General features: G+C 39.6%; 1 protein-coding gene across 5 annotated transcripts in view; it reads right to left on the reverse strand.

Moving 5' to 3' along the window:
* ect2 (epithelial cell transforming 2) overlaps window positions 1-16,410 on the reverse strand; it is a 45,530-nt gene that overhangs the window by 1,872 nt on the left and 27,248 nt on the right. For 3 of the 5 annotated variants that reach the window (XM_028027322.1, XM_028027323.1, XM_028027321.1), the window contains 9 exons: window positions 15,912-16,008; window positions 15,628-15,709; window positions 14,149-14,227; window positions 13,252-13,371; window positions 11,644-11,782; window positions 11,217-11,371; window positions 8,313-8,420; window positions 6,337-6,471; window positions 1,389-1,917 (listed from right to left, as the gene is read on the reverse strand). In XM_028027322.1, coding sequence (XP_027883123.1) covers window positions 1,420-1,917; window positions 6,337-6,471; window positions 8,313-8,420; window positions 11,217-11,371; window positions 11,644-11,782; window positions 13,252-13,371; window positions 14,149-14,227; window positions 15,628-15,709; window positions 15,912-16,008 — 1,413 coding nt within the window. In that variant the 3' untranslated portion in view covers window positions 1,389-1,419. The remainder of the gene's footprint in view (window positions 1-1,388; window positions 1,918-6,336; window positions 6,472-8,312; window positions 8,421-11,216; window positions 11,372-11,643; window positions 11,783-13,251; window positions 13,372-14,148; window positions 14,228-15,627; window positions 15,710-15,911; window positions 16,009-16,410) is intronic. The other 2 variants (XM_028027325.1, XM_028027326.1) reach the window with 1 other exon arrangement.

Consider the following 16,410-nt stretch of genomic DNA (forward strand, 5'->3'; position numbering starts at 1 on the left):
TACCTTGTGCACGTCCCGGCAATTTCACACTTACTTCACCTGCGCATTTAACCCCTGTGTCCTTACTGTCTGACCTTTACATCTGCGGTGCTCCTTCTGAGCAGCAAGCCGAGACCACCAAACGATAAACTCGAACTAGGTCCAGATAATTTATGTATTTGCACCAGCCTTTTTAACAAGCTCCTCCTTTGTGCTCTCAGCCACACTGCTTCCCACTTGCTCTGTATTGATGCCAGCCAGTTATGTCATCAATAAGCATTACCACAGTTGGCTAGTAGACTGCAGGTCTCTTTTGTGAGTCAAATTTCTATTGTTTCTACCATACATCATATATATTACACATTCCTATTTGAGAACAAATAAAAATCTACGAGGTAGAGTTTGGAAACTATAAAACTTCAAGAGGGAATCTGAATCTAACGTATCAATCTTATACTGACCTGGTATCGATATTCATATTTTGGATGGACCCGCCCACCTCTGATTTTAACCTATGAATGTGCTGCCCCGGAGGCCTCAGGCAGTGTTATTTGTAATTTCAAACGAGAAACAAGAAACAATGTAGAGAGAAACACCAACTAACCAATTCCTTCTACATAAACTCAACAGCATGCAGAAACAAAGTCGTCCTAGTATTTCCATGTTTTTCAAATGTCTTAAATTCACATCAGATTCAAGTTTCCATTTCTTGGCAGATTTTTTTATAATATCAATTTGAAAATTCACCATGTTATTATACAAGACGTTCTATAACGCCAGGAAAGAAGGACAGACTGAAAGACCAGACGGCTGGATAGATGGAAAGGCACATACATAAACATACATAAGCTTGATAAAGCAGACTGCAAATGATCGATGAAGTAAGGAATTTTAATATTTTCTAAAGCCACAATATAACTAATCAGTAAAGACCAAAGTTCTTCATGCCTGGCCAATATAACTTTAAAATGATTTCCAGTCAATCAGGAGGTCTATTTCCAATTTAAAAAAAAAGTTAGACCAGCACTTTCAAAAGATAAAACAAAGGACCTTTTACCTCTGGAAGGCCTCCCACCCATTCCCCTAATCTTTAGATTCTGTAGAAGATTAAAGTCACGACTCTGGCTGGGAGAAACATGTTTAAGAAATTAAAAGATGACTTGAATCCTAATTCTTCAGGAACATCTGTGGTAATAATATTACAATCCTCTATTAAAGGTGCACAAAAAAGGAAAATATTCCTGTATGTCTTAGCTTCTAAGGAGTTGATCTTGGTCTAAGATATCACCAGTGCCATTTGTTTTGTTAGTGTCAAACAGAACACACCAATGAGTGAAGTTGAACCCAACATTAGAACCAGTATTGGTGAACCCTTAGAAGAGATCAGACAACAGGTAAACTTTGCTCACATGTGACTGCAGGAATAACGTCAGTTGCGGTTTAGATCAGCATCTCTCTGTGAGGACTGGTCAGTACAGCAGACTGTGGCTCCACTTGAGCATCCAGGCACGACTCAGAAAAGATCCTGGTATTCATGGTAACAGGCTGAGGATCTGGGCTTCTTGGCTGAAAACCTCCAGAGGCAAGACGCCTGGCCAGATCCTGGCCAGACTGTGGTTGGATATTTTTAAGATGAGGGGAGCCATGACCAGCTTGTGTGAAGATGGATTTCTTTGGGATTGACTTGGGTTGAATCGTTGGTACAGAATGAGAGGTGGACTTGTATTCTTGGATGACAGAGCTGTATTTGAGTTCAGGACCACCGGAAGAGTCTGATGCGCTGTGGGATGAGTGTATTTTGGCTGGCGTGCAGGGGCTACGTTTACACACAGGGATTCTAGGCTTGACAGGGGCATGATCCAAAGAGTTAGAGCGCTGAACCACAGCACTGTTTTTGGTAGATTCGTTCAGACTGAACGTGGAAGCAGAACGGGGCATCTGAGGTGCTCAACAGAAGGAAGACACATGGAGAACAGGTTGGGACATGAAAGGAGCAGCCACAATATCAAAAAGAGAAATTAGTGAGAACCATTCAAGTCCAACAAAACATTTCAGCTGTAAAATATACATCTTTAAAGAGTTTTGAATCTATAGTTTGATAGTAATATTTTGTATCTTTCAGATAGTTGAGCTTGTTTCCTCCCAAACAAGTGCAACTTTGCAAAACTTTTCACCCTTCATGAACAGCTTCAGGGCCGGGGCTTCATGGAATCAAGTTTTACGATACAGCAGGTAAACACACCAGACACGTTCAATAACAAAGCAGGCACCCCCTTATGTATATCTTTCTAATATTGATTTTGTCCCAACTGTGCTGCAAACCTTCTTGATGTGCAAGTACAGACTCTACTGGATCTACCAGGATCCTGCATGTCGTCCCACACCAAGGAGATCTTTTCATAACCCAAAACACCAGGTGGGGCGTTTTGGGGTTGTTGAGTTGTTTTATCTCAACTTTCTCCATACTCACAGCTGAGCAGAACTGGAGAAATTGAGAGCAGCTAAACATCCATCAGTGTGACTATTTCTGAAAACTTATGTTAAAGGGCACATTACTCCGCTATAAAAACACCTCTGGTACTGGGAATAACCAGAGGTGATAAAGGAATTGTGCTCACTGGACACCTCATGAGATTCTCCTTATTTGTGCCATAGACTCAACTAAATGTTGGAAACATTCCCCCAAATTAGGGCTGCACCAACTCCAAGCTGACAAGCGTGTTAGCCAGTAGGGTCTGCTGCTGCCGTAGTCTATGTGCTTCAGGTTTCAATGTCTTGTGAGCATCTCCCTGCTATCACTGTTGTCCCCTTTTTTTCTCCATTCTGATGCACGACTCCTCACTAGCTGCCCCAATGGCCTGTCTGTCTCTGTCAAATTTACAGGTGTTCATACAAACATGGTCCATGAGGGATTTTATCACTTCAGATGGGTGTCAAAAAGTCTTTTACATGAATTACCTGACCAAAACAGCACTCTCTCTACTGATTTCCCCTGTAGTGCAACCTAACGTCAAGTCCACAAAATCAATAGCTGTATATAAATCTTCCAAATGTAAGGGTTCATTCACACCATCCCAGTTTAGTCTGCTTTAATCCAGCTCTAGTTTGTTGGGGGAGGTGTGAATATGTAATCGAACTCTGATGCAGACCAAAAAAGTGAACAATGGTCTGTATAGAAACCTAGGTCTTAGTCCAGTTGAAATAAACTCTGGTGCGGTTTAAAAGCATATGTGAATGCTTATTGATTATTTTTTATCACATATGATCTCCTTGGTGTGGGACGACATGCAGGATCCTGGTAGATCCAGTAGAGTCTGTACGGAGACCGCTCTAGAAGCAGGTAATGGACTACATTGCAGGACATTCTGGGTAAATAAAACCATAACAAACGTGTGTGTCTAGAGCTAGCAGGAGAAACGGCTCATGGTCTTTAGTCAAAAACAAAAGAGAAATCCTACAACTGCTACAATCTCACACTTTCCAGTGTATTCTTCAGAGGTCTTTGTGTCGTCAAAGACATCATGAAGACAAAGACATGTGTCTTCAACTTCAGGAACACAGAGTTCCTGAAGTTGTTCTTGATGTAGCGCCACCACAGACGAGGGGGGGGAAGAGATTGTCTACTAGCATAGCTAAGCTTGACCTATGTAGTCCAGCTGTAGTTATGTTGTGATCCAATAAGGCACTACCAAACCAAGAGAACATTTCAGTTTAAGCCCTGGTCTTGATGACACATTGATACCTTTGCTGTACAACAAGAGAAAATGTATAACTGATAATATAAAACAAACACTAAGAAGTAAAATGCAAACATATTTAAATAACTATGTATTTTTCTTTTTAAATGTCTTTAAAAAGAAAGAGACATTCTTGGACAAAAATATATGGTGAAAGTATATAATTTTGTGTTCTGCTAGATCTGTTTTTGTGTTTACTTGAAAGCTGCAGAGGGAGTTTGCTGAAGGTCAGTGACATGCGGTCAGGGGAGGCAGGTGAGGGAGAGCCTCACCTATCATGGGAAAGTAATATATAATGACAAAATAATTTATATTGCTATTTTCACCCTGTGGTTTGCACTATAAAGTATTTATTTTTCATTTAGCTTAACCAATTTTGATTATTTTTTCTTCAAAATCGCTGAACTTTTGAAATTTCCCATTCAAATGCTCGGAAGCGCAGCTGGTGAGCCAGCAGGAAGCTGAGCCTTACCTTCGATTGCGCAACTTCTAGCTAACTACTATTCTGAGACCATGCTCTTCATGTCTGTATGTCGGCAATAAAGTGGTTAAAAAACACTAAATATATAAACTGATTTTCCATAATTTAGCTTGTGTATCGTACAGTGTTTTTTGTCACCGACTGTGTGTGTAACGTGTTTCGTGTGCTGAGGAGCGATCAGAAATGGCAGAAAACAGATTCGAGGTGAGGCAGGCAGTTCTCTTGCCTTATGGCAGGGGGCCATAATCCCAGACATTGTGACTCCACAACTGCTGAGTGAGAGACAGTAACAGCGAGCTAGCCATACTGTCAAGTGCAGCGATATATTTATAGTTTTCTCTTCGTACCACAGCAATCACTTTTTAAGAACAGAAAATAAACAGTAAGCCTAAAACCATACTATTGCAACAGACTGAATGTTCTGCTCTTTGTGTGGAACATATTTGAGTGGTTGTTTTGTGGCGTTGTCAGTTGCTATGGCAATGAGCATGCGCGTAGCTGCGCTGATACAGAGAGCGAGAAAGATGTGGTTTTGAGTTGTAATTTAATGGTTTTTCCCTTTGCTGTGGAGCATAGCACAAAATTAATAGTATCTACATATCCAAGTTTGATTGAGTTAAGGGAATAATTCTATGGTGGCAGCGCAGCTATGCATAGCATGTAAAAGAATAGTTTTGCCCTCCAGCATTGTCCGCTTGGGTGAAATTTCCTTATGTAAACAATAACATGCAGGGGGCCTATATTTGTAGGTCTGATTTTGATTGAGTCAGTGCCTCACCAACTATGAACCTCACTGCACCTCACTGCTGAAGGAATAGCATCTCGTCAAAGCGCCACTGTTCTGTCTGACCCAGAGGCAGTTTGAGCTTCATTATTTTGTAGGATTTCTAGTAAATTTTAGTACTGCTCTAATGCTTTGAGTGAGAGGCAGGATTATATTCCCTAAAGGTTGTTTCACTGACAGTTCTAAAGAAAAAAAAACAACAAAAATATATATTTTTAACAGCAGAAGTAAAACTAATTAAGGTGGTTTGGACATCATGATGTTTGCCGTCAGGATTGTCCTACATACAGCTAGTATCAGAACTATTTAGGGTCTGGATATTTTTTGATATTTTTTAAAGAACATATTCCTTCATAAATGTTTTCAATTAGCGCTGCGCAATGTAGCGCAAGTTTTTCATTGGAATATCAAAGCATGCAATATGCATGTAGCAACCAGGAATGAAAGGAACATGAGTAAATAATTTAGGTATCAGCCGCTTTGTGCATGTATGGTAGCAGAGCAGTTGGGTGCGTTCCCTTCCTGTTGAGCTATCCAATAAAAGCAGACTGATTAGACATGATGCTCAAGGAGGGTCACAAAATGCTGCTAACATATTTCTGACAGAAAGAGCATCAGAAAAGTGTTGAAACAATGCTGTATAATCCTAAGTCATGATGTGCCACTATCCTGTTTCTCCTTCAGGCCATCATTTGGATTTAGAAACAACTGCGTGAATTAGAGAATACAAAGAAACATTGTTTTGGAATAGTTTATCAGAGGAGAACCAATGCACATTCACCAGTCCTTGAGAGTGGAAATGGAGAGACACAGAATCCATTACTATCAGTAGGAAAAACTGATCAGGAGGAATGACTGTCTCAGAGTTTGTATGAAGTTTGATTCATTAGGTTTCATCTTCTCATATGTACATACAGAAAATACAACTAAAACCAAAACACAGCAGACAGCCTCTTGTGGCAGCAACACATAAAGCAGAGGTCCGTTCTCATGAATCAAGAGCAGCAATCTGGTTTAAGGAACAAAGTCCCAATGTTAGGAAACCGCTTGATGTGTCTAAAAGATAACTGCTAACACACTGATCACTAAGAATAAAGATTTACTTTGTAATCAGTTCCATGAAGAGGAACAACTCACCATATTATTTTGATCTCTAAGATTTTAGGCAAGCCCAGCAAAAATAAAGCCACAGATTGGTCCCCATTTAGTCAGAACAGAAATCACATCAGAACTGGGTTCGTGTTCAAACATGACAAATATATTAAATAAAAAGAAGGCCATGTGCACAAATCATCCAAGTCTGTCAGTAGCAAGGCCATCTCTATGACAGACCAATAAAAATAAATTAGACTTACAGTGAACGTTGAGCTGCTGCAGACCCGGTTCTCACAGCTCAGCCTCTGACTTTTCTCATCTGGAGTGGTGTTGGCCAAGAAGGCCCTCTGAAGGACACGCTTGGGGGTCTTAGTGAAAGAAAACGCCCTTGTTACCTAAATGGAACAACAAACAAGTTATGTGTTTTTGTTTTTAAGACATGTCTGTTAGTTTTCTTAAAAGTAACATGGTGGCTAATTTCATCATGAAGAAACCAACAAAAACTAGTTTGAGTCATGGTTCTATGAAGTTCTTACGACTAAAGGTTGCAGTTTCTGGCGGATCAATTATCTTTAATCACAGATAATTAAAGATATCTGTTAGATAATTCTAACTCTGGCTGATACTGTTATTTTTATATACAGCATTGAAGTTGCTAAGTTGGCAACAGTGGGGTGACTGCTAACCGTCCAGTGCAAAGGTAACCTGGTGAGTGGGGGGGCTGATTTTCAAACCTTTGTTTGGTAGATAAAATCGGCCGATCACTGATTACCAAAAATTAAGAAAATCCAGGACGATCAACTGATTGGCCAATCAGTGAACACTAGTTATGATTAACATAAATCTCCAAATCCTTGCAAACTGTTACAGTAAGCAAGGGTTTACCGATTTTGAATGTTTTTTTACTCCTCCAGTTAGACAGTTAAAGCTGCAGAGAAAACTGACCATCTCAGTCTTTTTATGAACATAAAAGAAATCCCTTCAAACAGATAAACATCTCAACCCTGTTAGTAAGGAGGTTCTATGATAGCAAGTGATGAACAATAATAGGATTTATGAACATATTTTGAGGTTTTTAGTAACTTTAATTAGTCATTCCCTTAATGTTTTGTAGAACTCTCTACAAAAACTGTAATAGTTCTGACAAAAGTTTTCCTTCCAGAAGCTTCTCAGAACAGTTTGATGGAATTCTGGATCATTCTTGCTGACAGAACTCAGATACATCACATATGTGATGTATCTGAGACAAGTTTATTGGCCATGTTTTATGTTGCTTTTGCAGTAATGGCTTCTTTCTTTCACAGTGGCCCTATATCAAAGAATGAAGCAGTAAATTTGGACAAAATAACTTTCAATCCACAACCGCCCTAGTCACACCAATACTCCTTCCCCATTTCCTCTCAGACTCGATCCAGTCTACAAAATTAAAAATAAAAAACCAAAACAAATCATAACAGATAAAAACACTTTTCATATATGTGTGCACCACAGATGTGGACACTTAGCATAACAGCTCATGATGCAACATTTGTGAAGATATCTATTAAAATGGACCAAGAGCTTTGTTTAACTAATACCTCAGAAGCCCAGGAGAACAGAGAACGTTTGGGTTTCAAGAGAAAAAGAAAAAAGAAAAAGATGGTTCAGAGATGAGGTTGAAAACTGCTGCTGAATTACAGCAAACCAAATAAGACGGGATGATGGGTAGGAATAAAGTTTAGCAGTTCACTCCCTAAGTTTAGATACTCACAGAGTATCTAAACTCTGTAAGTAGAAGTTATAGATCTTAAATTTAAGATCTATAACTTAATTTCATTGTTCATATGTAGTTAGTGAGGCCACAGTCAGTGGGTTTTTCTTTCACTGTGGTGAGGCGGGTCTTGGTGTTGTCAATCACCTTGGCACTTCTCATGACACACTGTCACAACATGGTGACAGTTTTAGGAAATATGTAAAAAAATAAAATAAAATTCTGAATGGCATTAAAGCTACATACAACGACATTCTGAACAGATATGATCAGACAATTTTTGGAACCAAGTAAACTGGTTATTACAGATTTTTGTCTGTACCTCACATTTAGATGAGAGGTGAAATGTCTAAATCAAGAAAAAAAAAAGCTGCAGATATTCAAACCCATTGTCTGGATTTTATTTATTATTAAAGGGATGGGCCTATTGTGATGTCGTGTACTTAGTAGCAGCTGCCAGCTATAGTCATAGGAATGAACTGTTACCTTTTTTGAGGTCTTCTTAATGGCTCTGGAAGCTTTGCTTAGTGTGCTGTCCATATCCTTAGTGGTGACCTGCAGTGAGTATGGCTCTGTGCACTGAATCAGATCCTCCTGGTTACAAGACAAAAATGAACACAACTTTAATCTTAATCTGATCAATCTGAACCTGGAGGGTGTGATCAGTGGAGATGGCCACAGCAGAACCAACAGGAAAAGACAGAGCAGCAATGGGATGCAAGGCTGAGCTCACATCCAGAGGGAAATTTGTCTCTGCAGAGGCTTTTTAACCAGAGAAGCTCTGTCTTGTTGGTATTCACACTGCAACGCTGACCCAGTGAAAACGAATTAGAAATGCAGCTGTGGGGCGACACAACGAATAGAGGACAACAACGCCCCCTGCTGCCTGCTCTGCTAAGTGCAGCAGCTTGATTTCATTTACCTGAGCCAGAACGCTTCATGTTTCAGTGACAGAAAGAAAAATAAAACTAAATAATTAGCGTAACAAAAACATAGACAGTTCGGTAGTCTAGATTATAATTCACACAAAAACCATTTATTCATATATCAGATGGCCTCAATGTAACAGCTGTTGAGTTGTTTCTATGACAATTCAAACAGTATTCAAAAGTCTACATCCAGTTTGAGAAATGGAGGATTTCTGTTGATGCAACTGGAAAAAATAAAATAAAATGTTGCTGTTTTGTCAGCTCCCAGAAGCATGATCTTATGTCACACATACAAGTAATCAAAGAGTTTCCTGATCATTATGACCTGTCAGTGTTTACAGAAAGTTCACCCTGTATAACAAAAGTCAACACACTAAATGCAGGGTTTCACCCAGTGTATTGTACGCCTGGCGGCCCGCCATGTTTTGCTAGGCCCCTCGCCAGGGTATGCGTTGCTTGTTTTTATTTTTAGAAAAATTTATAATTGGTGAAAAAATAAAAATCGCTTTTTTGGGGGGGGATAAATCTTTAAGCCGGAGTGCAAGCGTCTCTGTTCTGAGCGTTTCACTCGCAGGACAGATTTATTTCTAAAAGGCTTATAATTTATGCATTTAAAGCCAGAGAGTGGACCAGTCACACAGCTGGCTCCTCTGCGAACTGCAGCTGCTTTATTAAGTTTACCTCAGCGCGGATCCCGCGCGCCACCTTTCACTCGAACTGGACACAGGCTGACCTGTATGGATATTTACATCAACTCAGTGTGGGTAGTTATTTTTCTTTGGAGAACTCTATATCAAGATAAGAGTTTAAAACGAACCATGTTAGCTCTGGTTGCGCATCTCTGTGAACCGCAGGAATAACTTGTACTCGCACATCTATTTGTAGCCATTTGCCCGTTGAGCGAGTGGTGAGAATGATTTATCTTTGTGGACAGAATTATGTACGCCGTTTACATCTCAACACATTGCCCAGCGTGTGACTGTCTTCCCTGTAAAGTTTATGTCTATGGCCGGAGCATTAATGATTAATGTACCGGCGCTAACCTCAGCATGCAGGTTCAGCCCATTGATGAGTTTTCGCGCTCGCCTTGTAGTCACGCATCACGTTGGTTTTATATTATTTTATTATCAGTATTATTTTTCCGGTTACACTATGCATCAAACCATACCAAATGCTATTCCCACTTAGTCAGACAGAGATCTGAAAAGCTCTCAACATTGCAAGCGTCTCTAAACAACAAAAACCGTTTCTGTGACTCTTATTAAAAACTCAACAAACACGAAATGTAAGAGCTACTAAAGCCACATTAGCAGCATTTAATTAAATCTCCTGTTAGTTCCGCATCTCTGCGCAGTCTGGTCCAAAGCTGTATGAGGCCTTGATCAGAATTTGACTTAGGGGCCCCTCTTGCTGCTAAAAACATCAGCACCTCTAACAGCTTCTATGTTAGATTTAATCTGGGAGAAGGGGAGTAGTTTAATTTTCCAACCTAAAAAGCAATAAATTATAATTGCAGTTTACTAATTTGTATTTGTGAACTAACAGAGCTCAAACTCAAATATTAAACTCACAGCATCAGATTGTTGCTATGGTAACAAACCCATCTAACTATGTATGTTGTTCTTTGAACTTTTACAAAGTAAACATGCCAGGTCCTTTAAATCTTACATGTAAATGTTAAACAATTTAAAATATTTTAGCGTATATATGCTGAAACCATTAAATCAAATTCAGCAGCATTGATCATCTCAATAAACAAATGCTATATTTATATATCTGTGGTCTATGTTAAAATATCAGCATTTATGGGGCCCCTGAAGCCCTGGGGGAGCCATATCGAGACACTGACTTAATTTGAATTAAACAGAAGTGCAAATAATTGATATTCATAATAATTGTATTTTTTGATTAGTTGTTTTTAAGCCTAGTTGTGGATTTAAATAGCATTTCACTGGTGATGTTTCTCCGTAACATATAATTACAAAGTAATATTTTTACTTCTCCTATCTACTTAACATCTTTTAATACAAAAACACAGTGGACCGTCTCGGCGCCCCAACCACTGGGCTTAGCAAGTTTTCTGGGGGAAACCCTGAAATGCCACAATAATGTTCTTCTGCTCCTTCTTGTGTCTGAACAGGCTGCAGCTGAACCTGCAGACTGCTTTGCAGTGAAATACTAGAGCCAAATCTGTGGAAATCTGCAGCTGGCCTTGAACATTTCCACAACTATTAAGACGGGCTCTAAAATACTGTCTCTTCCAGTATGACGTTAGAGTGAAAGAAAAAAACATGACATCAATTTGATTGTGAGAAAAACTTTTTCACTTTGAAGTGTGGAAAAACAAGTTGATGAGGATGAGTTAGTAAAGCTCCACTCTAGTCTCAGTGTGTCTGAGTTTTTCCTTCTTTTAATTTGTGTGTATGTGTGAGGGCGTGTTTTCGTGGGGGTGACATCTCACCGCATCAGCTCTGCAGATGGTGTTGGCAACATGACGACACAGAGTACGCAGCCAGTCACGTTTAACCGTTTCCTCTCCGGCCAGCTGGAAGCTGAACAACAAGTTCTCCTGTTCGGTGGGGGGCCGGACCACCAGGGCGAATGCATTTACACATTCTGAGGAGGAGGAGAGACAAACAGGAATAAGGGACATTCACACTGATACAGACTTTGAAAAGAAAAAGATAGTTGTTTGACCATAGGCTACACTTATCTTTAAGCACATTGTAACATAATACTTACAAAGCAAGATTTTAACCTATAATGGAATACATACCTGGAAACTACTGGAGTGGCCTAGCAGACCAAACAATTTCTAAGGCTAATTGTATCTTTAGAGTTGGATTAATGCATGCTCACACGAGGGGCTAATGCTTAATGTGAGTCACCTTCAGTGTCATGCAGATCCAGCACTCTGCGAATCTGTGAGAGCGGCATGAGAGCGATGTGCTTCAGCGGAGGGGGAGGCCTGGACTGCCCCACTGGACTTTTAAATGTATTGATCACTTTGTGACGCTTCCTGGCAATCTGCAGACACGCAGTTAAACAAACATAACAAGACAGCAATGCGAGAGAAAGAAAAACAGAGCCAACTTCAAAGTTGGCTCTCTGGGTGTGGTGCAGCTAGGAGTGTGTGAAAAGCTGCAGAGGTTTACTTAATAAATCAATGACCCTTTCACGGAGGTAAACGACACGAGTCATTACTGTCACATTAATTACGTGGCCAGAGCAAAGACAGGGAGGACAAAAATCAAAACACATTATAGGTTGAGATGAAATCAACAGTTGCTAATGATTGAGGGGAGAAGCGAGGCCACCCACTGTGAGAGCAGCCAGTCTACATGCAGGCTGTGTGAAACAGCCTGTCAGGACGAACATGGAGAGCTCCGGCTGATTAGGAAGTGTCTCTCACTCCTGAATCAGCACAGCCTCTCAACTCGTCTTGTCCTTTCTGCTGACCTGTGTTAATTAACACACAGTTCCTGTGACCACACTGACAGACTGGATACACACGGGCTACTAAAGGTCAAACAGAAAAATACAACTGCTGTTATCTGAGCAAATAGACAACCAATCAGAACCAGGAGGAGGAACTTAGCGCTACCAATCACCCTGATGACCCTCACATTGACCCCTTGCTTTCTGCTGCTGTACAGCAGGTTCACCTGTTAGAAAAATTATCTAACTCGTGCCCTTGTAAGGGCATGTCCACAGAAGGTTCCAGAACATCCTGTAGTAAAGTGGTTCTTTGTGTGACTGTATGAAAAAGCCCAACCTCCTTCTTTGTTTTTTCTAATAAAAGAGCAGTCGGGTCAAAGAGCCGACGGAGTTGATCACAGACAGTGTTTGACCATGGTTCTCCGTGTCTGGCTCAGCTTCCCTCTTCTGGAGAAAAGTAATTTGTGTCTCTGGTTGATTCTTTGCAGGTTAGGAACTAAAACAGACTTATCATCACCAAAGCAGAATCTGCTATGAACGCTAAGGCTAGTCAGCATGGCCACCAATGACGAACTGTTTTTCTGGAACAGTAAGTTGTTGTTCTGCCATTAGCACATTGAGCAGCAGTTTAAATAAATATGTTAAAAGAAATAAATAAAAAGGTACCATTTATTCAGCTTTTATGCAAGAAAAGTTGATTTAGGGTTTAATTGAGGGTGGGGGAGAGGGCTACTTTAGCATCACAAGGTGCCAGGTGCTAACTGGCTGGTAAATATTCACATGGTTTCCACAAAACGCAGCAGTGCAACATTCTGGCATATATTCAACTGAAACAAAGTGAGAGAGAAAAAAAATCTTGTTCATCGCAATGATAAAAACATCTCATTGGTTTGATCCTACAGCTGTCATTTTTGTTTCTGCTCATTAATTTTGTGTCATGTTGAAAGAAACAGCAGGAAAAATCCTTTAAAACTCTTTACAGACAGATGAGTAGGACTAAAACACTGATCAGATATGACAACTTAATGGTAATGAAGTTCAGATTCATGCGTCATCACCTCCAGACAGTCGTTAAAGAGGAAGAGTGTGACGTGTTCGCCGCGGTCACACGGCTCGTCTCCCAGAGCGATGGTTTCCACTCGATGCACCAGGCTTCGATGGGACGACAGCAGGTTGGCCTGAGAACAGAACGGCAACACGTTGAAAGGTAAAAAAAGGTCAAAAAATTGTCCAATTCTATATGTTTCCTGGAAACTATGAACCATATTTCACCACATACACGCACACCACACCCATACATGCACATGTGCACCCCCACAAGCCCACTTTCTCACTATTCTCTTTATTTCACTAGGAAACTGCAAGAAAGCAGGTGTTCATACAACTTTTGACAGGAACCTTTTCTGTTCCCATGGGCAAACTCCTCCCACACTGAGTGGACACTCAGCAGAAGTGGAGGAAAACATGAATGCTCTCTGCATGACTTATCTGCCTTGATTTTTGTCAGCGGGTTAATTTGATCCAGAACAGTATATGTGTCTCAAGTTCAATTATAAAGATCGCCCCTTGAAAAAAAATTCAAATTGTAATATAAAAAAATTACGAAAGATCAATTTCAAGGATAATTCTTGTTTTTTTTGTGTGTGTAGGTTTTTTTCAAATGAGTAAATTATCATCATTGATCCTTTATCTATGAAAAATTAAAAAAACATCATTGCACAAATATTGATTGAAATGGTTAGTATTGGAATTAATAATCAGATGCAAAAATGTTTTGGAGAATTTTTTTTTTTTGTGACACTACTGCATGAATAAACACTCCACGGGTCAAACTGGCCCAGGAACATTATTGCTGTATCTCAGAAACGAACATAATAGGAGGATTAACGGACAGCTAGACGGCTAAATTACTGTATGATAGAAAACATGCCGGCAGCAGCAATCTACAAACTTACAGGACATCCATCAACTTCATAGACAACATCAAAGATTTGCTTCTGGCCTTCAGTCTTCCTCTTGTCCTCATTGATGTGTCTGCAAAGTTGACAGAGGATAAATAGAAGAATGCCAGTCAGAAACTAGATAAAACAAATCACTTTCCATTTTAAACAGATTTGCATTCCAATATTTCCTTTAAACATAAAGAAATTTGCATTAAATTAATTGAATATCTTTCATCATCTACAACAAATACAATCTGGACATCGGATGGGAAATCCTCCCATTTTGTAAAGGTGCCACCATGCAGCAAAAACATCTGGAAACAGACATCTAACTCTGAACCCTCTTCGTGGGACAACTTCCACTAATGCATTTTGTGCTTAGAAACCAGACTGCATGTGTGAATCCAGTTATATGCCCATGTGAAATAAAAAAGCAGGGGATCTCTGCTTTGTGCAAGTTTACTGAAAATGTAAAACATTTACAGTACATTTTGTTCCTGTAAAGCAGGATGTGTCGTCGTGGATACATTGTGACACCTTGTAAACAGAAAAGAACTGACAATTTCATTTTCTACACAATAATTTAAGCTTAGAAAAAGGTTTTTATTTGTAAACCATAAACCACACGTTACACTTTTTAGTTAAAGTCTGCTTACAGATCTGAAGCGGGGAAAAAACCCAAAAACTAAGTGAGTTTCAACTTGGAAGTATGAATCATGACAAGATGTTTCTTCCTCTCAGAGGATTGGTCAGTTTAACAATCCAATCTGAACAGTTTGGATGTGGCTGCCAGAAAGACACACTACTGAGCTGCAGCTCTAATAAAAGAAGGAACTTTTCATATCTGCACCTCTGGAAATTACAGAGTATAATATCCCAACATGATTTTCAAAAATCCTGCTTCGTCTTCTAAATGTTCTTTGCTTTTCGTACCACTTTTGGTACTAGGAATTACATATTTTCTCTCCAAAATTAAAATAAACTGGTAGAAGTTGATAATAGCTATAAAATGTATAACAAGTAACTTTTGTTTAGGTGAAAATAAAAATATTACATTAAAATAAATCTAGAAAACATGATGTTACAACTGCATCCTGCAGTCATGACATCATGCTTTTTTACAGCGTTTTATAACCACAACCTCATGGAGCATTGATCTGCAGAGAAACAGATAAAATGATAAAAACAAACTTAGATAATGGCGAAAGTCTTATTTAATCCTTCTTATGAGATATATTCTTTTAGTTTTATATTGGTTTTATTAAATAAAATCTGACCAAAACTTCACAGAAACAAAATTTGTACTAAAAAACAACTCATAGGCTCCTGGAAAATGTATATTATTACCTTAAAGTCTAATAAGTCATCTACTAATCATCAGCAGATGACTTCTAATCTTATTGGTCTAAATTATTTCAAAAACAGATGAAACAGCTGAAAAACGTTTAGCACACACAAAAAAAGTAAAAGGTCAGAGTTGTTTCAACTCACGTCATCACTTCCTTTAGGGACTCTATTGCTCTTTCCAGAGTTATCTTGTCTGGGTTGTCATCTGATGTGTGTTTCTTTATGTCTACAATTAGAATGAAAAGGGAAAATTTGGTGAGAGGCGTGCAGGAGGAGATGGAACATCACAGCGACAGAGAGCATGCTCAGAAGAACAGACATTAAGTCAGCAAAGAGAACAGGCTGGTGGCAGGTGCGGAAGGCGATAAATCCAGAAATGAGCGATAAGCATGGAGGTCAGAGGGAAATATTTATAGTGTGTGTGTTACCACTGAGGAGGAGTGCCACACTTGGCAGTCTCTGCACTGGTCTGATGAGCAGCTCTGCAAGCGTCTGCCTGCCACACTCTGGCTTGGCCTGGTTGATCTGCTCAACAAGAGTATTTAAATCAACCTTCAATTAGGAAGACATGAGGAAAGCAGAGGAATCAAGTCAGCTTTTCCCAGAAAAGATTGAACCTGATGCCTAATCCAGCCACCACAGGATCAAGTTACTTACTAGTTCAGGACAATAGGAAATGGTATCATTATCCTGGATAACTGTTACAAGAGTAAGTCACCTTCATGAAGAAATTGAAAACTTTAAATGAAGAAATTCACTGTGAGAAGGCTGGCTGTGTGATTCAGCCAGCCAGTCTCCTATTTTATCTGAACTATTTCAATTATAGAGGGAAACAAGCAGAGAACCAAGGAACCCAGATCTGAACATGAAGACTGAGAGCAGGGCATGCTCCCTCATCTCCAGAAGCACGCAGCATTTAAAGACAAA

This window comes from Xiphophorus couchianus, chromosome 9, assembly GCF_001444195.1.
Source record: "Xiphophorus couchianus chromosome 9, X_couchianus-1.0, whole genome shotgun sequence".
Taxonomy (NCBI): Eukaryota; Metazoa; Chordata; class Actinopteri; order Cyprinodontiformes; family Poeciliidae; genus Xiphophorus; species Xiphophorus couchianus.